Source organism: Antechinus flavipes, chromosome 1, assembly GCF_016432865.1.
Source record: "Antechinus flavipes isolate AdamAnt ecotype Samford, QLD, Australia chromosome 1, AdamAnt_v2, whole genome shotgun sequence".
Classification (NCBI taxonomy): Eukaryota; Metazoa; Chordata; class Mammalia; order Dasyuromorphia; family Dasyuridae; genus Antechinus; species Antechinus flavipes.
In genome coordinates this window covers 313,529,151-313,556,935 of record NC_067398.1, presented here as the reverse complement: position 1 = coordinate 313,556,935, position 27,785 = coordinate 313,529,151, and the positions used below count along the sequence as shown (strand labels likewise).

The 27,785-nt window shown below is 36.7% G+C and overlaps 1 protein-coding gene across 4 annotated transcripts in view; it reads left to right on the top strand.

Annotated features, from left to right (window-relative positions):
- The window catches only part of UBAP1 (ubiquitin associated protein 1), a 104,961-nt gene extending 82,726 nt beyond the window's left edge, over positions 1-22,235 (top strand). For 2 of the 4 annotated variants that reach the window (XM_051965904.1, XM_051965897.1), the window contains exons 3-7: positions 6,587-6,711; positions 13,639-14,565; positions 18,995-19,192; positions 20,075-20,176; positions 20,910-22,235. In XM_051965904.1, coding sequence (XP_051821864.1) covers positions 6,587-6,711; positions 13,639-14,565; positions 18,995-19,192; positions 20,075-20,176; positions 20,910-21,050 — 1,493 coding nt within the window. In that variant the 3' untranslated portion in view covers positions 21,051-22,235. The remainder of the gene's footprint in view (positions 1-6,586; positions 6,712-13,638; positions 14,566-18,994; positions 19,193-20,074; positions 20,177-20,909) is intronic. The other 2 variants (XM_051965914.1, XM_051965910.1) reach the window with 2 other exon arrangements.
- The last annotated feature ends 5,550 nt before the right edge of the window (positions 22,236-27,785 follow it).

The following is a 27,785-nucleotide window of genomic DNA, read 5'->3' as shown; positions in this document are numbered from 1 at the left end:
TTCCCCTTCCTAAAAACACTGGATACCTATAATTCATTGTCCTTACTTTGGATTTACAATTAATTAAATCTCTTAATTGCCTCTGGTATGGCAAACAAAATAAAAACAAAATAACAACATACTAACATGAATATAATTCTTACTATGTGTCAGATAACTATTAAATACTTTACAATTATTTAATATTCACAAAAAATCCTTTGAGGAGGTAGGTACTGTTCTCTTATTTCCATGTCACAGATGAAGAAGGTGAGACAAGTAACTTGCCCAGATCGTATAGTTAATAAATATCTGAGACTGGATTAATAATGATAGATGTCTCAGGTTTTCCTAATTCACAGCCCCAGTGATTTAATTAATACATTAAATTAACACATTAAATACTAAGGTAATTAAACTGAAATTAATGATAAATAATGATTAAATCTGATTAATGCTAAATAAATGTCAGAAAAATTATGTAGGTATGTTAGTTTGTATTTTAAGCAAATACTGTTTTGCCATTGTGTACTTAAATATGGCTAATGATGATGAAAAACTTCAAAGCTTCTATGACTTATAGAGAGCTTTACATATATTGATCCTCATAACAAGCCTATAAGGTACATAATGTAAATATTAGTAATCCCATTTTATAGAAAAGGATTTGGGGATCAAAGAGATGTAAAATATATATTTAAAGTTATACAACTATTAAAGGGAAGCCTTGGGATCTGGAAAGCAATATAATGAAAATTTTATTATCTTGGATTGTAGGAGAATAAAGTTTCCTATAAGTAGTTATAAAATGAATACATTTTATATTTTCATCCATAAATTGCTATGGTGAGATTGGAAAGTAGATGTTAAATTAAGCCTAGAGAGAGAATGATAGATATATCTGCCTTTCAATACATACTGCCTTTGGATTTCTTAGCTAGGATAGCTGAACCCAACCCAGAATAGGAGTAATAATGAATGATATAATATAACAATATATATAGAGGAGTAAAGAGCTAGGGAGAATAATCTAGAAAATATTAAAACTGACTTCATACTTCTCAAGAACAATAGAAGTGCAGTTATACAATCTGGTGCTTTCATTTCATAGAAAGTATAATGTTTTAGGAGAAAGTAATTCATATTCTGGTTTTATTTTGTTATGTAAACAATTTAGAGAGGCAAAGTGAGATTTTCTTTGCAATTTTTTCTAAGTATTATTTAATCAGCAAGCATTTCTTAAGCATCGTGTGCTGTAGCCACTGGGGATGCAGATTAAAAAAAAAAATAAAACAATATTCTTAAGGATCTTGCCTTCTGTCAAAGGAGACAAGTTGTGTGTATGTGTATAAATGTACATATATTATGTATATATAGTATACTGAAGATTTAAATATGAGATAATTAGGAAGGATGGAAGTTAACAGTTGGGAAATCAAGAAAGATATAGAAAGTGATACTTCATTTCCTTTTTTTGTGAGGCAGTGTAATATTAAGAAAGATTTTTTTGATCTATATTTGTTTTTATATTTTGTATTCTATATTTGTATATTTCCAAAGATAGTGGGAAAAAGGATAAGAACCTATATGAGATCATATTGGAATTCATTTTCTCCTGACTTCAGGGCCATCTAGCTGTCCATGATAATTCATTTTATTTTTTTTTAATTTTATTTTTTTATTATTATTATTATTTTAAATAATTTTTTATTGATAGAACGCATGCCAGGGTAATTTTTTTACAGCATTATCCCTTGCATTCATTTCTGTTCCGATTTTTCCCCTCCCTCCCTCCACCCCTTCCTCCAGATGGCAAGCAGTCCTTTACATGTTGAATGGGTTGCAGTATATCCTAGATACAGTATATGTGTGCAGAACCAAACAGTTTTCTTGTTGCACAGGGAGAATTGAATTCAGAAGGTATAAATAACCCGGGAGGAAAAACATAAATGCAAGCAGTTTATATTCATTTCCAGTGTTCTTTCTCTGGGTGTAGCTGCTTCTGTCCAGCTTTGATCAATTAAGGTTCTTTTTATCAAAGAGGTCCACTTCCATCAGAATACATCCTCAAACATTATCATTGTTGAGATATATAATGATCTCCTGGTTCTGCTCATTTCACTCAGCACATGATAATTCATTTTAAAGCAAGAAGTAGTTTATGAGGTAGGAATATGAAGGAAATAGATTCCTTGCATACTACATATAGGATATAGGCAGAGCAAAAGCATGCACATGTAGGATGGCAGGTCCTTTTTAAAAATACAGTTACTTTTTAGAACCACATTTTTGTCACAGGCTTCTTGGAGTTTCTGCTCCTACTTTTGTGAAATTTGGAAGGGGGAATTGTGTTTTTAGCTAATATTGGAGATTCAAGCCTATAAAGTACATAATAGCTTTGCATAATTGTAGTAGGCCTAATAAAATTGACTTTCAGTGACATATTCAGGTTAATAGAAAGATTTATAATGGTGAAATAAATATCAAATGCCACTTTCTGATTGGAATAAATACTAAGTTACTTGTGATACTACCATAAAACTAGCATTGACTTAAAATTCATTTTTATAGCTTGAGAGAAATGTGCTCTGAATTCTAAATTTAAGTTTTTAAAATTCTATGTAATTGAAAACTCACTTTCATTTGACGTGTTGTACTGAGCTTTTGTTGATAGTTGTTTTTGAGACGTCAGTCTCTATTGTCCTTGGTTTTAGTCTGTATTAAAGAGCACAAGGAGAAAGCATTTATTCTGTTGAAGGTATAAGACCTCTCAAATTGATAATCAATTGCTTTTATAGTATATGACCTAAGCTACATATATGTACAAAATGCAGTACTTTGCAGGTGACATCTATTTATAGGAAAATTGTACCTGAGAGACTAAATACTCACAGTCATACAACTAATTTCTTTTATTTGCTTCAGAATACAGAACTACTTAACTTTGGATATGAACCTTATATTTGGAAGGAAAAACTTTTATTCAAGATTAAATTAAGTAATAAGTAGGTAGCAGAGTTACTATTTAAACTAAGTGCTTTGGTTCCAGAAATCGAGTGTCTTCACTGTATCATTTTGCCTAGTGGCACCTGGTTTCATTTCAAATAAGTCTGATTCATCTGATTCATCTCTGGCTTGTCTAAAATACTATAGACCACAACTAAGCAGGAGGAGATGCTAGATTGCTTCTTTTGGGGGGTGTTATCCCCAAGAATTTTGTACTTCCTCTGTAGCATTTTGTATATTGATTTAAATTATATCCTAAATTATTTCACTTTGGGAAAATATTGGCTCACAGTACCAATGCCAGTGTTAAATGTTTAGAAATCTTAATGGACTTGGCAAATGAATTAAAACATTCAGCCTAGAGACTTACATGAACTGATGCTGAGTGAAATGAGCAGAACCAGGAGATCATTATATACCTCAACAACGATACTGTTTGAGGATGTATTCTGATGGAAGTGGATCTCTTCGATAAAGAGAGCCTTAATTGATCAAAGATGGACAGAAGCAGCTACACCCAGAAAAAGAACACTGGGAAATGAATATAAACTGCTTTCATTTTTGTTTTTCTTCCCGGGTTATTTATACCTTCTGAATTCAATTCTCCCTGTGCAACAAGAAAACTGTTTGGTTCTGCACACATATATTGTATCTAGGATATACTGCAACCCATTCAAAATGTAAAGGACTGCTTGCCATCTGGGGGAAGGGGTGGCGGGAGGGAGGGGAAAAATTGGAACAGAAGTGAATGCAAGGGATAATGCTGTAAAAAATTACCCTGGCATGCGTTCTATCAATAAAAAAGTTATAAAAAAACAAACAAACATTCAGCCTAGCAAATTAGAATTAATTAAAACATCTTGCACACATTAAATAGAAAAATACCAAGATTCTTAAGTAGGATAGGTTCATTGTGGGTAGATTCAAGGAGGAAAAGAAATGAAATTATTCCTTGTTCAGTACTTTCTGTACCATCTTCCCTCTCTACTCTCCCCAACAACCAAAGAGAACAACTCATTTTACCAACAGCCTATAACCAGAATATTTTTCAGCAAAATAAAACCATGATTTAGTTTATGAAAGTAGCCAGTCAGTAAAATGATCCATAAGAGAAATTTTAACTTAAAATATGTAGGTCTTCCTGTCTCTATGATTAACTGGAATAATTTTTTTTTTTTTTTGCTGAAGCAATTGGGGTTAAGTGACTTACCTATGGTTACACAGCTAGGAAGTGTTAGTATCTGAGATAAGATTTGAACTAAAGTCCTCCTGACTTCAGGTCTGGTACCTATCCACTGCGCCACCTAGCTTCCCCTGAATAATTTCTTAATGGCAGCAGATAATGAAAATGTTTTTCAGCTACTGTAATTAAACTTTTTTGTTGTTAGTAGGCAAACCTTTCACTGGCCAATTTAAAAAAATGGCTATGGGGTATAGTTTAGAACTTGAAGATAAGATACGAGATGTGGGAATACATTATTCCTTCTATTCAGTTCTGTTTAGCAGCTCATTTCTTATGAGGCGATAATGCAAATAATATTCAGCAAAAATATTGTTTAGACCTTGAAAGAAGCATGTCAGATAGAACCATCTACAAGAAAGACAGGACTTAAAATATGTTGTCATTAAACTTATAGGTCCTAAGAACAAAAACAAAACCCAGAGAAATAATCATCTAATAGTTTACATTTATTCATTTTGTCTTTACCTTCTTATAACTTTGCCTTTTGAAAAATTTACATTTGGGTCCAAAGAGATGAACAATTTTCAGATGAAGAAATTAAAGCCATTTCTAGTCATATGAAAAAATGGTCTAAATTTTCTAAATCACTATTAATTAGAAATGCAAATTTAGACAATGCTGAGGTACTACTTCATACCTTTCAGATTGGCTAAGATGACAGAAAAAGATAATGAGAAATGTTGGAGGGGATGTAGGGAAACTGATACATTAATACATTGTTAGTGGAATTGTGAACTGATTCAACCATTCTGGAGAGCAGTTTGGAACTATGCCCAAAGGGCTATCAAACTGTACATACCCTTTGATTCAGCAGTGTTTCTACTGGATCTGTATCCCCAGAGATCATAAAAAATAAAAAGAACCCACATGCACAAAAATGTGTATGGCAGCCTTTTTTGTAGTGGCAAGGACCTGGAAATTGTGAGTGGGTTCCCTTCAGTTAGGGAATGGCTGAATAAATTGTAGTATGTGAATGTTATGGAATATTAATGTCTATAAGAAGTGATGAGCAGGATGATTTCAGAGAGGCCAGGAGAGTTGCATGAACTGATGCTAAGTGAAGTAGAACTAAAAGAATATTGTACCTTGCAAGAAGACTGATTGATTGAGATGGACTTGGCTCTTTGCAACAAGGAGGTGATTCGAGGCAATTCCAATAAACTTGTAATGGAAAGAGCCATCCACATCTAGAGAGAACTATGGAGATTGAATGTAATTCACAGCATAGTATTTTCACCTTTTTTGTTGCTTGCTTTTTATTTTTCTTATTTTTTTTCCCCTTTTGATCTGATTCTTTTTGCACAACATGTGGAAATGTTTAGAAAAACTGTACATGTTTAACCTATATTAGATTATATACTGTCCAGGGGGGAGGGGAGATGGGGGAAGGATGGAGAGAAATTTGGAACACAAAGGTGTTGCAAGGGTAAATTTTTTTTTTTAAGACATATGTTCTTTCCTTTTTATTTGTTCGTTTGTTTTTTTTTAAATAGCTTTTTATTTACAGGTTATATGTATGGGTAACTTTACAGCATTGACAATTTCCAAACCTCTTGTTCCAATTTTTCCCTTCTTCCTTCCTACCCCCTTCCCCAGATGGCAGGATGATCAGATGTTAAATATATTAAAGTATATATTAGATACACAATAAGTATACATGATTAAACCGTTATTTTGTTGTACAAAAAGAATCGGACTCTGAAGTATTGCACACTTAGCCTGTGAAAGAAATAAAAAAATGCAGGCAGGCAAAAATATAGGGATTGGGAATTCAATGTAATGGTTCTGCAAGGATAAATGTTGAAGGGGGCAGGGAGGTGGAACAATAAATAGAGCACTAATCCTGGAGTTAGAAGGACCTGAATTCAAATCTGGCTGTGTGACCATGGGTAAGTCACTTAACCCCCATTGCCTCGGCAAATAAAGGTGGGGGAGGTGGGGGGGAATGATAAAACTCTTTGTTTTGAAATATAAAAAATATATTTTGTAAAAATCAACATTTGTACTAGAAATAAAACAGTACCTTTCCTTATGCATGTTTTTACAAACTTGATGTCAACTAGAATGGTATAGTATTTCAGGGGATTTTCTTTTATGAATTCACCACCAATTTAACATGAATTTCCCCCCCCTCTACCCCTCCTTCCCTCATTGATTAGATATGGATATGCTTTGGGATTTTAAGAATAGCTTTGGCACTTGTTTTTTTTAGACTTTAGGGATTAAAAGAGCAGTTAGTCAAGGATAGAGGTTGAGCTTCTTCTAACAAATAATCTTGAAATAGCATGGAGGTAATTTGCTTTTAATTAACTTATATGGGACCACAACTAAAGAAGTTTTGTTTTTATTTCATTTCAGGGACTTTCAGTTACCTTGATGATGTCCCATTTAAGATAGGAGACAAATTCAAAACACCAGCTAAAGTTGGTCTGCCTATTGGATTCTCCTTGCCTGATTGTTTACAAGCTGTCAGGGAAATACAAGTAAGTATTTCTTAGTAACATTTTTCTGGATTTTAAGATTTGAAATTTTTAATATGGTAAAATAAGGAAAATTTGATCTACCTCAGCCATTTTCATATGTGCTTTCTAACTTTCAGTTAAATTCTTTGTAATTTTTCCAAGTTTGGAAAAGAATGTACTGGACTTGATGTGAGGGGCTGTATACATTTCTCACGTCGTTCAATGTCTTTATCCAAATGTGCATAATAATAAAATAAGTTCCTAGATTAGCCACTGAGTTATGTCACCATATGTGGCCAGTAGTTTAATTTCTCACTCAAGGATGCCCATCAGTTGGAGAATGGCTGAATAAATTATGGTATATGAATGTTGTGGAATATTATTGTTCTATAAGAAATGGTCAGGAGGATGATTTTAGAGAGGCCTGGAGAAACATACATGAACTGACGTTAAGTGAAATGAGTAGAACCAGGAGATCGTCATACACTTTAACAACAATACTATATTATGATCAGTTCTGATGGACATGACTTTTTCCAGTAATGAGATGATTGATGCCAGTTCTACTGATCTTATGATGAAGAGAACCATCTATACCCAGAGATAGGACTGTGGGAACTGAGTGTGGACTACAACATAACATTTTCATTCTTTTGTTGTTCGCTTCCATTTTGTTTCCTTATTCATTTTCTTTCCTTTTTGATCTGCTTTTTCTTGTACAACAAGGGAATTGTATAAAAATGTTTACACATTTTAACATATATCACAAAATTTTTTGTAATAATATTTCTTTAGCCTCTCCTAAGATAGTTATGAAGTTCACAAAGGAAAATATATTTGTAATCTTTGTTATATAAGTGTAAATTATTTTTATTTAAAGCCTAGACTTAAAATTCTGAACTAGTCATCCTACTGAGAAATATGTGCCTATGATTGGTCTCAGCCTTCAAATTCCAGAGAAGATATTTATGAAAAAGATCATTGATGCATTACTTGTCTAAGGTCATAGAGGTAGTAGGTAACAGAATTAGGACTGAAATTCAAGTCTTCTAACTTGTAAGCCAGTGATTTTCCTATTTATTTTGGGGGGGGAGGTGTATGCGGCAAGTTTTGATGTTTGTGCTATCATCATTGTTTGTGTGCATATAGTACTCTAGTGGTTAGATAACTGAATCTGTAGTCAGAGATGAGGATTCAATCTTAACCTTGAATGGGAAGAATGAGAAACATTTAAAAAAGATACTGAAGTGAGGATAAGAATTGTGGCTATGCCAGAGGTGAGACGATAGACTAATGTCAGTGGAGCAGACAGTGCCAGTGTGGATGGAAAGCCGTTGGGCTCAATGCTAAGTATTTGAACAAGGATCCAAATGAATCCTCTTAGTACAGAATTTGACAGTTAAGTTAAAAAAAATTAATAAAACTTTCACTAAAAAAAAATAAAATTTTTCACTAAGAAGAGTGAGGACCTGCTTTTTTTGTATTACGTGATTAAAATACTGTATATAGACCTATTTTGTGTTGAAGGCATTGTGGTTGAAGGCATTAAACCTCTCAGCCCTGTGGCCATTGAAGTTTAGGATGGTATAAAAGTATAAAAATGTTTATTTGAAGAACACTGAGATATTGAGTCTAAATTGCATAGTGTGGGCAGAAAAGAGTATTGGTCTTAGAATCCGAGTATCTGAGTTCCTGTGTTCAAAACTCATATCTTCCTGTTTCTTCTTGGATAATCAACTTGACTTTGGATTTCCTTCTCTGTAAAATGAGGGAGCTGGATTAGATAGCCTCTGAGATCCCTTCTACTTCTAGGTCTACAATCCTATTATTTGGATCAAATACTAGCTTTGCTTCAAGTCATCTGTGTCATCTTGAGTATTTCACTTCCTCATTTCTTGGTCAAAATTTCTTTATATGAAAAATGAGGCAGGAGTGGAATTTAAAGTGTCTTCTAAGGTTCCTTGCAGTCCTCAATCTATGTTCCTGTTAACTTTTCTAGCAGGCTTTTGACTGTTTTAAAAACAGCTACTTTAAGAAGTTTAATAATATTGAGCATCATAAATGCTTTCTTTTTCTTAAATTATTTCTTTTCATTTTCAAAAGAGAGTATGTTTCTGATTGTGTGCTGCAAGTTTAATTTGTTTTGGAAAACAACTTGATTATAAGGAAGCTTTATTTGTTAATCTGAATACCATGACACTTTTTTTTTTTTTTCCATTTCATTATTCACAAATAAAGTCTAAAAAGTGAATGGTTTCATTGAGAGTTGAGCAGTGACTTCTCAGATAGCAGTTCTCATTTCCCTTCTTTTGGGGTTCCTCTTCTTTGAGGCACAGGTTTTGGTTTACCTTGTAAGATTCCCTCAATGATATCTTCTCTTGTGCAATATTTTATAAAGATTATAGATGAAAATGAAAATTCATTTGTCAGCAATTTTTGTTATTCACTTATGTGTATCATGTACTGTGCTAGGAGTTGGGGTTACAGTCAAAACAGTCCCAACCCTCAAGGAGCTTATATTCCATTGAAGAAGACAACATATAACTAAATAATTATTGTTTATATACAAAGTAAATTGTGCATAGCCATTTTGTTAGCAGCAGTAGCCACAAATGTTTGTTAGATACAACCATAAAATCGGTTATTTTTGTTAACTAAAATAACTTAAGAAAGTTACAAGCATGATCCACTAATTTTTCAGTCTATGTGCACACAATTATTATACATTTTTACCATTTTTTTCAACATTCACCTTTGCAAAACCTTGTGTTTCAGATTTTTTTCCCACCTTTTTCCCTCCCCTAGGCAGCAAGTAATCCAATATGTTAAACATGTGCAATTCTTCTATACATATTTACACAATTATCATGCTACACAATAAAAATCAGATCAAAAAGGAAAAAAATGAGAAAGAGAACAAAATAAGCTGGGTTTTCAGTCTTTATATAGTAGTTGTGGGTACTAAGTTAAGTACATAAGCTAAGGTACATGATGCAATGCTTGCTTCATTTTATCTCCCCCACTCCCCCCAAAAAGGTTAATTTATAGGATTAAACAATGATGCTAATTGAGGACATGATTACTGATTTCATGTATATTATATATATACACCAGTTAGTTTTACTCTGTTTTTTGGCTACAGACAGTAAGCTTACCCTGCCTGGAACAAGAGGGAAACAGCAGTGCAACTTATCCTCACTAAAGGGAAAGCACCTCAGAACCATGTCCCTTGATGATCATGGGTCAGTAATGTTATCTTCCTATATGAAAAGACAAAACCATTAAAACAGAAACAGCCTACTCTCAGGGGCTGCATCCTGAAGCTTGAATGTTACCTAATTATCCACTTCAGTTTTCTCATTGATTTAGGATCAGTATTCAATTGTTTTTAGGAAAAAGTAGTGTTTTCTCTCTTTACTGTTTGGAGTTTGTAGGAGATAGAGGAATAGAAATCAGATTACCATCTTTGATTTCCTTTCCAACTGAGGTGAGGAGAATGATAGATTTTTTACTTTTTACTTTTAAAGGAAACAAGTACTCTGCTTATGATGCATAGCAAGACACTTTGGGGATATTCATTTTTGGAATGGTATTTCTGAAAATTGCTTTTGGACTTCTGAAAATTTGACACTGCTATGCTACCACTTGTAGTTTAAAATTTGTGACATATATTTGTTGCATGTTGAAATGGCAAGGTGTAATTCAGTAATTTTCCTAGCAAATATTTTCTTTCTTTTTAGATCTTTTGTGAGATGAGACTTTCCCCTAGGAAAAGTTTTTTATGAAGTCACAGGTCATGTTTTTTAAGAAATCGAGGATCAGTTTTTTGTTTTTTTTTTTTTAATTTACATTTAAAGGGCCACTAGGTGACGCAGTGAAGAGAGCCCCAGCCCTAAAGTCAGAAGGACCTGAGTTCCAATTTGGTTTCAGACACTTAACATTCTCTAGCTGCATGACTGTGGGCAAGTCACAATCCAATTGCCTCAGCAAAAAAAGCAAAAATTAATAATTAAATCAATTAAAATTTAAATTATTTACAATTAAAAAATACCAGCCCCCCCACACACTCATTTTCATTACTCTTAAAGAATTTATTAACACATCACATAACTCAGAAAATTTTATGTTAAATGGACCTCCCACCCCTGCAAATGAATAGAATGATTGTCATCTTAAAGTTTTTCTTTAGAGCTATGCTTACTTATTTGTGATTCTGCAGCATTCACTTTTGATTGTTTTGTAGTTATACTTATTGTCATTTTGTGCGTATTGATTTCTTGACTTTGTTTTTCTTAATTCTATATCACTTTTTCTATAATTTCTGTATTCTTATAACATAGTAATTAATATTCCATTATATTCACATACTACAATTTTTTCTTAAGCCATTCCCAACTTGATGGGCATATACTTTGTTTCTAATTCTTTGCTATCTCACAAAGTACTGTTGTAAATACTGTGCTGTGTTTGTTTAGTCATGTCCAACTCTTCATACCCCATTTGAAGTTTTCTTGGCAAAGACATTGGAGTAGTTTTCCATTTCCTTCTCCTGATCATTTTACAAATGAGGAAACTGAGGCAAATAGCATTGTCATTTGCCCAGAATGTTATGATTGGGAAGTCTCTCAGGTCAGAGTTGAACTGTGGAAGATGAGCGTTCCTCATTCCATATTTGCCACTCAGTGCACTCTGCTCCATGTAGCTGTCTCATTTTGGTTCATAGGAGTTTTTATCAATGTCCTAAGCTTACTAGTACAATTACTGGGTTAAAGGGTATGAACATTTCAGACACTTTGCATAATTTGAAATTGCTTCCAAGAAGAATTTTTATTTTCCTGGATAGCCTAGTTTCTGGGATTAATAGGTCATTATGTTTAAATATTCAATTTTTGAATGCCACATTTCAGTCTAATTTTAATTAGTAGATAGGGGTCGTGTATAGATATAAAGCCAAATATATTTCTTCAGCTCTAGTTTTAGAATTCCTCCCAAACCCAAAAGACATTGTTGTTAGAAATAGAACATTTCTAGAAAATCTTAGAAAATTTTCATCTGTGTACAAGCTTTCTTTAGATCTGAGAAAGTCAAGATGATATTTTATTTTCCTTACTCTTCTTCTCTCAGTAGTAGTTTACTTTTCTAAATACATGTAAATATAATTTTTGACGTTTGTTTTTGGAAGACTTTATCCAAATTTTTCTTCCATCAAGCCTCCCTCCTTCCCAAGATAATCTTTTTTTTTTTTTTAACTTTATATCTCATTTTTTTTTTTTAATTATAGCTTTTTATTTACAAAATATATTCATGGGTAATTTTTCAGCATTGACAATTGCAAAACCTTTTGTTCCAACTTTTCCTTTCCTTCCCCTCCACCCTCTTTTCCAGATGGCAGGTTGACCAATACATGTTAAATATGTTAAAGTATAAATTAAATACAATATGTGTATACATGTCCATACAGTTATTTTGCCGTATAAAAAGAATTGGACTTTGAAATGGTGTACAGTTAGCCTGTGAAGGAAATAAAAAATGCAGGCAGACAGAAGTAGAGGGATTGATCCCCAAGATGTCTTGCAAGCAATCTGAATAGTTTAAACATGTGCAATCCTTTAAAATATATTTCCACATGTGTCATATTGTACAAGAAAAATCAGACCAAAAGGGGAAAAAAAATACAAGAAAAAGCAAACAAAGTTGAAAATATTATGCTTCAGTCCACAGTTCAATCCATAGTTTTCTCTGGATGCATTTGACATTTTCCATGCCATTTCTATTGGAATTGTTTTAATCACCGAATTGCTGAGAAAGGCCAGATCAGCACACAAGAAGATATTTTATATATTAGGCATAGGAACTATATGAGTTACTTATTACTACAGGCCTTTGTTTCAGTCTTCCAATAGACTATCCTTTAAATCTTTTTCCTTAAGCTATATTATCCTCTTTCTCTTCTTTTTTTCCCCCTACTCTTGAAGAAAGCAATAGCATGCACAATTATTTGCTTAGTCTTGATGATTTATCATGGAGACTTTATTTATTCTCAAGAAACCTCTTATACAATGTTTTTTGGAAAATAATTTGTAAATTGAATCTTTGTTACCCAAATTATTTAAAATATAAGAAGCTTAATGTTGAAAAGAACCCTGAAATGAATCCAGTTTTAATGAAAAGAAATTTCCTTCAGGTTTGTTTGGTAAATTCTGTTCTATATACTTTTTTTAAGTGAAGGTAGATCCATAGTTTTGAAAGTTGAGCTGGTTAGTATCATCACTAGACAATATTTTGTTTAGCATGTAGTATTTGTAAGATGTTAAGGATACGAATAAATATGGTCTGTGTTCTTGAGAATATTAAAGTAGTAGATGGAGGAACAAGACTTACAGGCCCTTCATTTTACAGGAGGTTACATGACTTTCCCAAAGATAAACCATTTAGGAAGTTAAAATTTGAATGAGGATTCAAACACTGTTCCTTAGCCATTCTTAGATTATGAATTCAGAAAATTGATTAACAGTATAAAGCTGCATTGCTAAGTGTCAAGTAATATAGATACTAACTTCAGAGAAGGAGGTGATTATAACTAAGAGTGTTTTGGAAGGCATTATGGAAAAGGGTTTGTATCTGATCTAGGCTTCAAAGGACAGATAAAGAAATGTAGAGTACATTCCATTCAGGGGACATTGTGAGCAGTTTTGGGTAACAATGAGAACAATTTAGTGGTATATAATAATGAGAATGAGAAGTTCTTTAATTTTCTTTATAATAAAATTTTCTCAAAGGAGTGAAATGTAAAATTTATTTGATCAAGTAATATAAAATACTTTTATATAATCTGCCTTTTAAGTGATCAGTTTTCAAAAAAAAAGTATTTTAGTTCCTTAAAAAAAAGTATGAAATACATAAAGCATTCATGTGCTTAATGAGTTTTCCTTTTTTTATGTTTTGCAGTATGACTTTTCCTTGGAAAAAAAAACAATTGAGTGGGCAGAAGACATTAAGAAAATCCAGGAAGCTCAATGGGAAGCTGAGCGAAAGGCTGAAGAAACAGAAGCCAAAGTGAATTCCAAGAGTGGTCCAGAGGGTGACAGCAAAATGGGCTTCTCAAAGACACACTGCCCAACCACAATGCCACCTCCCATTAACCCCATCCTTGCCAGCTTACAGCACAATAATATTCTTACCCCAACCCGTGTCAGCAGCAGTGCCATAAAACAGAAGGTTCTCAGCCCACCCCACACGAAGGCAGACTTCAACCCTGCTGACTTTGAATGTGAAGAGGACCCATTTGATAACATGGAATTAAAAACTATAGATGAGAAAGAAGAATTGAGAAACATTCTCGTTGGTACAACTCGGCCTATTGTGGCTCAGATCTTAGACAATAACTTACCCAAAGGAGGGTCTGGGTCTGTATTGCAGGACCAGGAAGTCTTGGCATCCCTGGAAAGGGCTGCATTGGATTTCAAGCCCCTTCACAAACCCAACGGCTTTATCACTTTACCACAATTAGGTAATTGTGAAAAGATGTCACTGTCTTCCAAAATGTCCCTTCCGCCTATCACTGCTGTGAGCAATATCAAGTCTCTTTCCTTCCCCAAACTTGACTCGGATGACAGTGAACAGAAGACGGCAAAACTCACAAGCACTTTCCACAGCACCACCTGCCTCCGCAATGGCACTTTCTTGAATTCCTTAAAGCCCTGCTCCCAGAGCAGTGCTAGTGAACTCAATGGATACCTTGGGCTGGGACTTTCAGCTTTAAATTTGGACAGTGGCAAGGAGACACCAGCACTCTCCCCCTCATCCCAGCTGCCTTCCTTGTCTGTTTTGTCAGTATGTACAGAAGAGTCGTCATCTCCAAACACAGTGCTGACGGTAAGATACTGTGATTATTTTAAAGCTGGAGCCCCCAAAAGGTCACCGAATGACCGTTTCTGACCCACTTTCACCTTTTCTGTGAAGGTGAAGGAACTCAAAACAGGGCGTGATGGGGAGGATGAGAGCCCTTGGGCCTCTTTTCTTCCTTTTCTTTGTGTTGGCCATGATCTTCCTTCTGAGCTAGGCCTCTTTCTTAGACTGAGGTTATTTGAGGTTGCCTGCTTTTGTAGTATATTTTATTGCTCTGGTGAGGACAAGAATTTCTTTGCTTTTTAATGTATTATTTTTTTCCCTTTTCATACATTTACTTTCCAAATTTTCTGCACTTTTCAGTGTATTCAGTTCATTTCCTCTTTTGCTGTATCCAAGTATGATCTTCTTCATTTATGGATCTTGCCTAGATTGAGTTTGTATTTGATCTGAGAAGCATCTTTGTGTGTGGCTAACTTGTCCACAGAATATCAAGAGGGAAAATATTAAATTGAGAAATCTTGACATTAAATAGACGTGGATGTCTCAATTTTGAACTAGAAATGTGGAAAGAGTTTCAAATGACACAGGAGTTTATATTTAATCCTAGAGCATTTCTTATTAGAATATTTTAATCCTGGAATTTCTCGAATAGAGTGGGGATGGTTATTTACCTCTTTTCACTTCTTCCACATCCCCTCACGTCTTTACTTCAGTTTCTAATGAAGAGATTGCCAAAGTGGATCCTTCATCCTATCTTTTTTTAGCAAACCTCTCTCAATATCATTCTTACTCTCTTTCAGATGCTCATTATTTTCCTTTCTTACTGATCCTTTGCCTATAAACATGACTATATTTTTTTCTCCATCCACAAGTAATCTTATTAGTTCTGTTGCTTCCACTTGCTATCATCTTATATTTTTCCTTCCCTTTCTCACCTAAAGTCCTTTGAGAAAGTGCTCCCACTTTGTTTACTCCCTTCCTACGCTCCCTCCCTCCTCCAAATTCTGGCTATGATGGAATCAATCAATTGAAGCATATTTTCTCTCAAGTTTCCAATCATCTGTAAATGATCCAGAATAATATCCTTTAAGTTTTTTGGTCTGTCACATTTGATGCTGTTGACCACTACCTTTATGCATTTCCTCCTGTTTGTCTGATTACCTCGTCTCAATATCTGTTGGATTTTAATCCATGCCATGCTCCCTAACTTTAACTATAAATTCTTTGTCCTTGTGTGTGTGTGTGTGTGTGTGTGTGTGTGTGTGTGTGTGTGTGTGTGTGTAATGATTTTCACACCTGTATATTAAGCCCCTAGAGTCAGCCAAGTGGATAGTGTGATGGGTCTGAACTCAACTCATTTTCCTGAGTTGAAATCTGCCCTCAAACCCTGAACAGGTCACTTTGCTCTGTTTCCTCAGCTATAAAATGATTTGGAGAAGGAAACCAGTGTCTCTGCCAACAAAGCCCCAGATGGGCTTCATAAAGCACTTGGCATGCCTGATAAGGTTGAAGCACCACCACTTCTCAATGTCTCCTCTAGGTTTAGATATAAACTTCCAGATTTGGTGTTTAAAGCTCTTTTAACAGTCTGGTACTCTTTTGTCTTTAGACTTCTTATGCCTTCATCCCCTCTATTTGTATTTCCAATTTCTTGTCTCTACAGTGCCTTTGCACTGAATGTCTCTTCTTTGTCACTTCTACTTTTTGGAATTCACATTTTTCTTCAAAATCCAAGTCCCATCTTCTCCAAGAAGACTTTGGAAACATTCAGCTTCTAACGCCCTCTTATTCCTTTATGTTTAGTTTGTATTTATTTGGCATAGTATATTTACATGAAATAGGTGATTAATAAACTGCCTATTGATTGTACTTTAGGAAATCACTTTGGCAGATGGATGGAAGATGAATTAGAATAGAACAGTGAGACACTTAAGTTTACCAATCAAGAAGGCTTGAACTAGAGATAGTAGTTCTTTCCTGTTTGAGAAGAGGATAGATGAGAAAGAAACAAATTGGGAGGTAAAAATGATACTGATTAGATATATATGATATGAATAAAAGAAATCATTGTGAGCCTGAGTGCCTTGGAAGATGATAGTACCTTAGAGAGAAATGGAGAAAGTTGGAAGAAGGGTGAAATAGGCAAAGTATGAGATGAAAGGTGAACCATTTTCTTTTTGACTTGTCAGGATGATAGGAGACATGCAGTTATCGGTAGTCAAAGGCTCAACTGACAAAGAATAAATTTAAGTTTGACCTCAAATGTAGATTTATGTTCTCATTTAGCACAGTTTTTACTATCAGAAGTGAAAGGAGTACTTTCTGAGGAACCTTCTCTCCTTTTCCAATATATTTTGAGAAATTTTTTCCCTTTATAATGTGCTATCTGTGATCTCTTCTCCTTCATAGAAATTCCTATGATAAGTGTTGCTGGAATTTTTCTCTTATTCTAGGAAAAAATTTTGATTTCTTGGAGGCATTTATTGAATTAATTTGAAGGAGTGAATAAAAATTCAAAACGATATGTGTATCTATATTTATTTTTGGTGGAGTGGGAGGGAAAAGCCATTTAGGTAGAAAGTAGGGTCAATGTAGGGTGATCCTCTTAAACGCTAGTACAGGGGTTTGTATGTTTATGTTAGACATTAGGTTGTCCTAGGAAGGAGGCTTTTAAGAAGGCACATGTGTGGGTGAAAATGACCCTAAATGTGTGAAGGGGAAGAATCATCACCAGAGACATAGGATGTTGGTGGAGTGTGTTGTGTAGTGGAAAAATGTCCTTCTTGGTAGCATTGGCTGCATTTGACTCTTCCTTCCATGTAGCTCAATTATTTGCAAAGAAACATAATAAATCGCACTAAATCATTATCAAATAGTTGTTTTTGCATTATCAGTCAGACCAGATTAGGTCTTCAAAACTTCAAAAGCTGTTCCAATGACCAGTTGTCCTCTTTGACAGTTTCAGTATGTTGTAAAAGCATTTTGCAAACCTTAAATCATTGTGTAAATATAAACTGGAATTATTTCCTGTCCCAACTGCAGAGGGAGGAGGTGGGTGGTAGGGAATGAATTGTATCTATGAAAATCATGGATAAATCAAATGGTGGTAGAGTAGTAAATATTGGCTGTTTGGGGGGGGGAATCTTCAAGTCCTGCCAAGGACTGCCTTTAAACGTTCATATTCCTATTCCTGCCAGATTGAACTCTATTCATTCCCCTGTTCCATTGCTCAGTTCTTTGTGGCTTAGTGTCTATGTGACCAAGTTAATGGGATGCCCATCTTTAAAAACTGGGATTCTTGGTCCTGAGAGATTTGTCTCAGCTTCAGCTGGAGTTGCATCTGTACAAATTGGAACAGAGGTTGTTTTAAGAGCAAGTAGGAATTTAGCCAAGATGATTGGTATCTCTCTTGCCCTAGAGAAAGAAGTGGAGAGTTTCAGCCTGCAGAAGAAAAGACTTGGGTAGGGGCATGATAGTTGAAGGACTGTGTGGCAAAGGGACTAGATTTATTTTCTTTGGCCTCTGAGAGCAGAATCGGGAGCAGTGGGTAGAAACCTCAAAAAGGCAAATTTAGCCCCAATTTCAGGAAAAATCTGAAAAACTTGTTAGCAGAGGAGGTACATAAAAGCAAAATAGATTGTGAAGAATAGTGCTGGTATCCTCTCCTTCAAGGTCTTCAAGCCAGAGACTTTTATTGCTTTTATAGCCATTTATTGAAAATGTTGTAGTAGGAATTTCTTTCCTGTATAAGTTGACCTAAATGGCCACTAAGGCCTTTCCAATTCTCAATCATAATAATCCTTGTTCCGGCTAACTAAGCCCTGTGCTCTGAATTACTCTGGGTCTCAGACCTCAGAAAAAGGTCTGAGACCTTTTTCCCTGAAAGCTCTGTAGGTCCTTAGCACACTGAAGCTTGCAAAATATTTGGATGACAGGAAGCAAACACTAATGATATTAATGCTGGTCATAAAATTAATGTCAACAAAAAATAGCCTTAGCTGGCTTGACTGTAGGAATTGGCTGATTGTAACAATTTTTAAAAACTACATTTTGGGAAAGTCTGAGTCTCACTTGTCATGGGCTAAGCCATGTGTAATAAGCCCAAAAAGATCCTATTGTTTCTTCCCCATTACTTTGTCTCATTTAGAGTCTCCTGGAGGATAGGACCTGATATATATGTCAGTCTGAAACTGAATTTTTCCACTTTGGCCTCGTCTTTTTTGTCTCAGTTTCCTTCTTTTGTGGGAATTCACTTTGCAGATTGGCCCTTTCCCCTGAGCAGGCTCTTTAAAAATTATATGCATGGTCATGCACTGTGGGCTGAGAGTATGGAGGAAAGCCCTTTTCCTAGACTAGATCTCCTCTATGTCTTTCTCTCTGTCCAGAGTGTTGTTTATATGACTTAGGATTCTACTCTTATTTAGCATAACCCTGCATGTTTCTTCACCATCAGGTCACGCCTCACAATGTCAGGACATCGCAAGTGCCCAACACCCCCAGCTGTCCCCAGGGTTCAAGTACAGCAACCTATTCGGACCTGCAAGCACTGTCCCCCAGTGAGCGGCAATGTGTGGAGACAGTGGTCAACATGGGCTACTCATATGATTGTGTCTTGAAAGCCATGAAGAAGAAAGGAGAAAATATAGAGCAGGTGAGAGGTTAGAGGGTAGGAAAGGGAGAAGGATGGTGGGTTGCATTATACTTATAACTCCATTTGGAGAGCAGGGTCTTTGTTAACTGAGCTCCTTAACTTCTGAGTTAACTTCTCCCCCTTTAGTCACTGCAGATTCTTCACTTCATCCTCAGTTCCACAGATTCACTAATTATTTTAAAGTGATCTCTCGCTCAATGGCCACTATCGATCATTTCCAAGTGAGATTCTGACATTTGTGGCAGGACATGGGAAGAGCACTTTGAAGCCAAGCCATTTTCATTCACCCTTATACCTATTGCTCCAATCATTGGCCTAGCTCCACATTCCATTAAGAGGCAGTAGCAGTATTGGGAAAAGACATTCGTTTTAATAGCAGTGTCTTCTGCAGGCTGGTAGAAGACTCTGCTTGGTTGTGAAAACCACATCTTTATCTCCAGAGGTTCATTCTGATTCCAGAATCCAGTGCTTGGGAAAAACATAGGTGGGAGAAGGCAAGTAGAGAGCAAACTTATTTAAGACAGAAGGGACCAGCAACTCCTATCCATGGCAAGCCTTACCAGATGCAGTGAGCTATGAGGAGCATTATCCCTATAGGGAGATGTTCAGATGACAAACCATATGATAGGCTGATTCACGTTTCCAGTTGTGATTAAGCAGGGCTAGATTGTTTTTTCTCCAGTAAGATTAGTCTTTGGATTTATGTTGGTTAGGTGTACGTATTCAGTGAGTTCTCATACTCCTCCTATACATCTTTTGGGAAATGAGTGGGGGAACTCATAAGCCTGGATTTAGTTGTTTTTATGAAGGCTGTATGAAATGATTGTAGAATCTCAGGACCTGTTTCAAGGTAGAGAATTGACTCTTTGTTGCTTTTCTTAGGTTCTTGACTATTTATTTGCACATGGACAGCTCTGTGAAAAGGGCTTTGATCCCATTCTGGTAGAAGAAGCTTTGGAAATGTACCAGTGTTCAGAGGAAAAGGTGAGACTGGTGGTTTATGTATGGGATTTGGGGCAGGGATAAGAGTCCAATAGAGAGGTGTTAGATGCGCCTGCCCAGGGACTAGGAATTTTCTGTAATTCATTTCATTTAGTCTAAATCATAATTCCTTGAAGTCTTGACCTTCCAACTCTTCTAAGTCAGTTTTGAAGCAGTTGCAGATGAAATCTATTAAAGGAATAATAGTGTGCTTGAGAGGGGCACAGGTAAGACATCAATCCCTCCCTGCAAGCAATTTGTATTTTTGTTTCTATCTGGCAGACCTGAGAATTATGGCTTCCCAAGGCTAAAAAGTGAAGAATGATCTTGGCTAATGGATTTTAACTGAGATGGGAAGGAGGGAGAATTAGTTGATTTTGGGGGGTGATAGAGAGGTGGTGATGCTTTAGAGTTTGAGTGAGGAAAACTGCTTACCTCCATGTAGGTACTCTGAGAGATGTCCTAGAAGCAACTGTTTATGGGCTTTGCTAGGGCATGACTGTCACATATGAGTTATTATGCCTTAGGCCTAGAAGTTATAGGAGTGCTTCAGAGGGATATTGGAAGAGTTAGGGAGATGAACTGTAGCACTGGGTGACTATTCCTTCCTCACCTCCCCTGCTTGGACTGGAGCCAAAGAATATGCTAGTGACTTCAATATTCGCTTCTAAATTTTATTTTGATTGGGCTCTTAAAAACCATTTCCCTTTCCCCTTCCTCTTCATTTCTCTTTCAGACAACAGAATTTCTTCAGTTAATGAGCAAATTTAAGGAAATGGGCTTTGAACTGAAAGACATTAAGGAAGTTTTATTATTACACAACAACGACCAGGACAATGCATTGGAAGACCTCATGGCTCGGGCAGGAGCCAGCTGAGAACAGGCCCCCAGCCCACCTCCACCCTGCCACGGAGCATTTCTCCCTTTGGGAGGCCCCAAGTATTCCCACCAGTCCCTGGAGGCCCCCTCCCCTCCAGTGGCTTCACATTCTCCTTAAGGAAGAGGAGAGAACGTTGTTTTGGGTTTGCTGTGTTGTTTCGGGTTGGAGGGGGACCGGAAGAGTACTTCTGTACCTTATAGAGACTTACTACCACACATTGATCTGTGTGAGAGTCTGATCCCTGTGGAAATGGGGAGGAGGAAGGTAAAGCACGATGAATGTTGGGACCTCTACGCCCTGCCCCCACTCTACCCATCCAATTAATTTTATTTGTATTTTGAGAAGTGCCCTTCCCAGCTCGGCCCTGGTTTTTCTGGGGGACTGTACATATATTAAAGACCAAACTTTGTTGGTGTGTTTTCACCCTTGCCATGAACAGGAAATAAATACAGGGGTGTTCTGGAATTCCCTCTGAGACTCTGAGGTAGTCAGTGCTGCTCTGAATGTCATGTGTTTGACCAAAACAGTCTAACACACGGTTAGACTGGCGGAACTAAATTCATATCTATCTAGCAATGGAAAGGGTTTTTAGGATGTTTATTTGATTTCACTTTTTTTTCCTTCTTACAAATGAACTCCATGTTAGATTCTAACTTAGTGTAACACTGGTTCCTAAATTTTTAAAAGTCATGAAGAATGCTCTGTTCTGCCCCTTCTGCCAGGCAGCCATTGAGCTTGCCCACACTCAGGTCTTGGCTAAATCCTGGACCTTATTGGAGCAGGGCATCTAACTCCAGCCTTTGACAACCTTCCTCTGGCTTTTTTTCCCAAGAAACTATTCAATTGACACTTTAATATTCAGTGTGAAACAGGAATTTCTTTGCAAGCACTTTCAAATGGGGTTGGGGGAATGAGCCCACAATCCAGTAGCCCAGCCCTAGCTCACAGTTTTGTTTCAGTTTTACTTTCCACATCATTCTTGGGGAATAGACTCACTACTTTAGAATGATATATTTGGTAACATCTAGTAATATAGAAATCCGTCTCTTTGGTTTGTTTTGTATTATGTTGTACATTGTTAAAGCTCTAAATACAAAAAAATACAGTCTTGATGAATCTAAAGTAATTTGCTAACTATTTTGATTCTTCAGAAACTACTAATAAAAGTTTAAAAGATTTTGTTTTCTGTTGAATGGTTTCCTTGGACTGGTGGGAATACTCTTCTACATGTAGGCCTGATGGTGTCCTTGAGTCTGTTCACCCTACCCATATTTTATGTGATGGTTCCGCTTTAGCTAGGATTTAGTTGCTCATTCCGACTGTAGAAGGGAAAGTGCTTTCCCTGGAGGCTTTAGCACATTGTCCTTTTCTTGGGCAAGGTAGCCTTGAAGAGAACATAACCATCTGCCTATTTAATCTGCCTAGCCGGTGCTGCCCTCTGGAGTTTACATCACATCGAGAGTAGCTATTTAGCAGCAAGTGACTGACCTGAGGACTCTGCCTAAACACTCCCACATTCCTTATTCCCTCCCTCCCCCCAAAAAAGAGTTCCAAAATTTAACTCGAGAAGCAGAGGATGGCTTTCCCCTCCTCTTTCCAGGTGAACAGAAGTAGGCATTTTTCACACAGCATCTTTTGGCCAAATTAAAATATTTTCATGACTGAAATTTCAGCTGTCCTCAAAGTAATGAAAGCTCTACATCTAAGTTAACCTTTCTTGTGTCATGGACTTCTTTAGCCATCTGGTGAGACACAGGGATCTCTTCCCAGAATAATAACTTAAAAAAAAAGTTATTTACAAAAACAGTTCAAGGATCCTAGGTTAAGAATCTTTGCTTTAGGGAGAAAGGGAACAGAAGACTCAAACTTTTTAATTGGGAAAACTGGGCAAGAAACAATTGAGTAGGAAGATCCTAATGGATATCTGACAGCCGTACATATAGGTCTGTCTGTATTGCTTGTGACAGTAACAACCTAGATATCACAACCCAACTACTCAACCGCTTGCCTTCTATTATCAACTATGATCTTTCCAACATTACCAATAACCTTAAGTAGCAAAGTAAAAATTATTTTCCTCAATCCTTAACCTCCCTGCAGCTTTTGACTGATCTCTTACTCTTGTTGGTTCTCACTTGGTTTCTCTAACATAGGCCTCCTGTTCCTTTCTGTCCACTCCATTCCCTTCTATCTGCATAAGCTCTCAGAAGATCTTTAGGGCAATGAGAGCCTCAAATTAGCAATTGGTTATTTCTAAGTTGTGTGCCCAAAGACTCTGAGGGTTCCTGTTCATTAAAGATTCTAGGGATTCAGCATAACCTATGCAGATGACATCACAAAACATAGTTCTAACCTCACTCCTTATTTGCCTGTTGTATATTCTTTCCTGAATGTCTTGAGCATCTCAGATGCAACCAACCAGTCATTCTTCCCCAGACTCCTCAGGTCATCCGCTACTCTTCCTCTCTAGAACTGTCCCATCCACATTCTATCAGTTAAAAGTCCTGTGGACTATGCTTCTAACTTCACAAAATCACTTCCACTCCCATAGCCCACCACTCCAGTTTACACTTTAATACCTATTAAGTGCCTTTTTGGCACTTTGCTCTTGGCAAAGAATAAAACCCATCCCCACAGTAAACTTAAATCCTAACAAAGGAGACAAGTACACATAAAATACAGCACAATTGTAAAGCTAACATAAATATGAAGTAAATGAATATAAAGTGGTTTGAAAGGGAGATCACTAAGGAGGCCAAGAAAGATTTCATGCAGAAGGAGTCCAGTGAGAGGAGAGAGGAAATCGTGCTGGGCCTACAATCAGGAAGTTTCAAATGCAGTCTTAGATACTTCCTATCTGTATGACCCTGAGCAAGTCATTTACCCCTTGTCTGTTTAAAGTGACCTGGAAAAGGAAATGGCCACCACTTGAGTATCTTAGTTAAGAAAACCCCAAATTGAATCAGATATGACTGAACAATAAAGACTAAAGGGCTTTAAGTAGTAAATCAGTTTCTATTTTAGCTTAGAAAGGCAACAAGAAGTCACTGTTAATAGTTGAATAGGGGATCAGATCTGAACTTTTTTTTTTTTTTTTTAAAGAAAAACTACATTGGAAGCAGTCAGCAGAATGGACCAAAGTTTTGAGAGAGAAACGTGGGATATTAGGAGGTTACTGCAATTTCACTGAAAGGAACATAAGAGACAGAGAAATGAAAAGCTTGAGGTATTGGAAGAATAGTGAGTTTGAAATATCCATCAGACAATTGTTGAAAAATGACTGAAACTTAGGAGAGAGATGGCCTGGATAGATAGAGCTGGAAGCGTCCCAAAGAGGTATTAGTTGGGGGTTGATGACATCATCAAGAATGTGTGGAGTGAAAATAGTGCGGTTCTAGGACAGGGATTAAAATATTTGATGAACTATGGAAGACTAAGAAGGAGCAGTCACAGATGAAGTGAACAAAAGCAAGGATTAGGATGGAAAGACCTTTTAGACTTAGCATTTAAGAGAATATTGACCTAGACTATTGCCCTTCTATTCTCTAGGCTCATCTTTCCAATCTGTCCTCCACATTATAAAATGATCTGACACAACAAAAAACCTATTACTGAGCAGTGCACCTCATGTTCTTCAAAATCTGGTTTCTACTTCTTTTCCCAGCTTTATTTCATACTACTTTGTCTTTGGTATCTTTCAGCAAATTGTAATTTTTGTTTTGATTTCTTAATTAGGTCTATTTTGCGATTGCCTTTTCTGAGATCTTGAAGCATGATAAATTCTGTTCCATTCCTTTACCTTTGCATCTGTTTCAATTGTGTTTCCAGTAAACGACCTATTATTGGATTCAGGTGTCTAATCCATTCTGCTTTCTATTTCATGGGTGAGTTTATTATCCCATTCACATTGTTTATACTATTCTCCATAAACTCAGGTCCAGCCAAACTGGATCACTAGCTTGCCTATAAACTTGATATTCCAGCTCTTGTCTTAAAAGCAGTTATTTGTGCAGTTTCTACCTCTTTATCTCTGCCGCTCAGAAATCTTGACCTTCAATTTCAGCTCCGATGATAGGTGAGGCTTTCTGTCCTGGATTACCCTGGGGGGGGGGGGGGGAGAAGGAGCTTTCCCTTTTCCCTGGTCGTTCATGTTTCTCTCAATTTTCTTTGTATTATAGTTAACTGTGTATGTATTATATACTCCCAGGAGAAGGTAAACTCTGGGAAGGCAAGGACAATATTCCGCAGACCCTAAAACAATGCCTTATAAGTATTAGGCACTTGAATATTTAATTATGAATGAATGTAACATTTTTAAAGTGAATGCTATGTACAAAGCACTGAGCATGCTGGGAACCAATAGAAAAGACCGACCTTGCGTCTAAACACATTTTGTGTTTAGAAGAAAGCTGCAGAGTTGTTGTGATCCATCTCATTTTGGTCTCCTTTCCTTTCTCTGCTGTGAATCCATTCAGCTATATGCTAATAGCTATCCTGAATGTTATCTTCCTTTCCCATCATCACCACATGATGCCCAAATGTATCACCTTTCCTTTTCTTATCTGTGCTACTAATGAGCCTACAAATAAGTCACGTGGCCGTGCTGACTGGGGTTCACTGCCAACTTATTTTAACTCACTTGTGTTTATGCTTTATACACTGATTTCAGCCTTTGCACTATATTTCATTCACTATCAGTTTCCACAGGAGCTACTGAAAATATATCCTTAAGACTTCTACACTGCCTCCTTTCCTTTCCTGTCAGCAGAAGACATCACCTACTTTTCTGAGAGCAGAGACGGTCAGACTTCCTTTTTTGTCCCACTGCACAACTCACAATCCAAATTCATCCCTCCTTCTCCTTTGCTCCAGTTTCTGATAGAGCTGTTCTTTAGCCTTGACTCTCCTTGAGCTCCTAAGGTTAAGTGACTTGCCAGAGTCACAGAGCTAGGAATTGTTAAAGGTGAAGGCTGGATTTGAACTCAGATCCTCCAGTGCTCTATTCATTGCGCCATATAGCTGTCCCTCTTCACTTTTTAGTAATTTTTTGATGTTACCATGAAACTTTATGCCCAAGGTTACCAATAAAGTCAATGTTTTTTGAAAGCTCCCTCAATTCTCACTGTACTTGACCTCTGAAGTTTTTGACACTGCTGATTAACATCATGTCTTGGATACACTTTTACCTCAAGCTTCCTTGATGCTTTTTTCTGCTTTTATTAACTTGTTGACCTTTCAAGACTCCTTGCCAACATCATTTCCCCACAGTAGGCAGTCTTTGAGGCTTTGTCTCTTGTCTGAGACTAGTGAAGAGGTGAAGACCTACCACAGACTTGTATCGAGAAAGAGACAACTTTTGGAACGCTGTGGAAGCAAGATCAAGGAGACCTGACAACAGATTGGACCAGGGGGAGGGGAAGGAAGGGAGAACTCAGTAAGGAGACAAATTGTTTGAAATTTCAGGTTGTGAACCTGGATACTGACAGGATAGTGCTCCTTTTCTCAGTAAAAAAGGTGAGTTTGGAGATGGCATGAGTTTTGGGAAAAAAATGAATTGTGTTTTGGGTATGATGCATTAGACACCGTTGGGACACCTAGGTGGAGATGTTTAGCAATGGGTAACTTGGTATAGGAAGTTAGGAGAGATAAAAAGGTTAGATATTCACATATCTAGTTGCCAAAATTTGTCATCTCTCCCATCACAGCATCTCTTATATTCATCTCCAGCCTTTGTTGGTCATCAGCTCTTACTTGAATTCTTCTGATGTCTGCCTTCAGCCCATCTTCAATCTATCCTGTGTACAGCTGCCAAACTAATATTCCTAAAATATTTGACTGTGTAACTTCTCTATTCAAAAATCAAGAATGGCTCCCCCTTTCTGCCTTTACCTTGATGTGGTAGCCCACACTTATAATCCCAGCTCCTGGGGATTACAAGGGGTCTGGGCCCGAGCTGCCAACTCTTCGGATTCCCCAAAACCTCTGAAGAAAGAAAGGGTCTAATAGCGTAACCCCTCTTGGTGGGACTTTGAGCTTTGAGAGGTCTGAACTGAGCTGAGCTAAATGATTGTTCATACTAATTCCAACCAATATGGTGAGCCCTTGGGAGCAAGGAGAGCACCAGGAAGAATATGCCAAAGGATCCCTAAGTGGGGGTGAATCAGGTCAGGCAGGAAAAGGAGCATGTTGAAGCTTCTAGGTCAACAAACAGTGAGATCTAGACCTGTAAGCGGCTCTTATCAGCATTTTAAAAAGGAAAAAAAAAATACAAACTTAGTGATGCAGTGGGTCAAGCACACTGGATTTGGAATCACTAGAGTGGAATTGAACTGCTAGGTCCATCATGTAATGTTAGACAGATTTATAGATCTGGTCTCAGGTTCCTCATATATGAAATGAGGGGGTTGGCCTAGAACTTTAAAGTCCATTCCACCTCTGGATCCTCTGTTCCATCCTGGCATTTAGAGCTCTCCACAATCATACCCTTTCTTTTTATATCCTAAACTGTTCTAAACTGACGTGCTCTCTTGCTTTTCCCTGGACAGCCTCCACACCGTTGTGGAAATGGTCTCATATCCAAGAAAGTTTCCCTCTCCCTCCCCATCTGCTTCCTAGAATCCTTAGCTTTCTTCAAAGCACAGCTCAGGTATAACCTCCTACACCAAGACTTTCCTGATATCCCAAAGTTGGTAATATTCTTTCCTTCTGAAATTATTTTATATGACTTTGTAC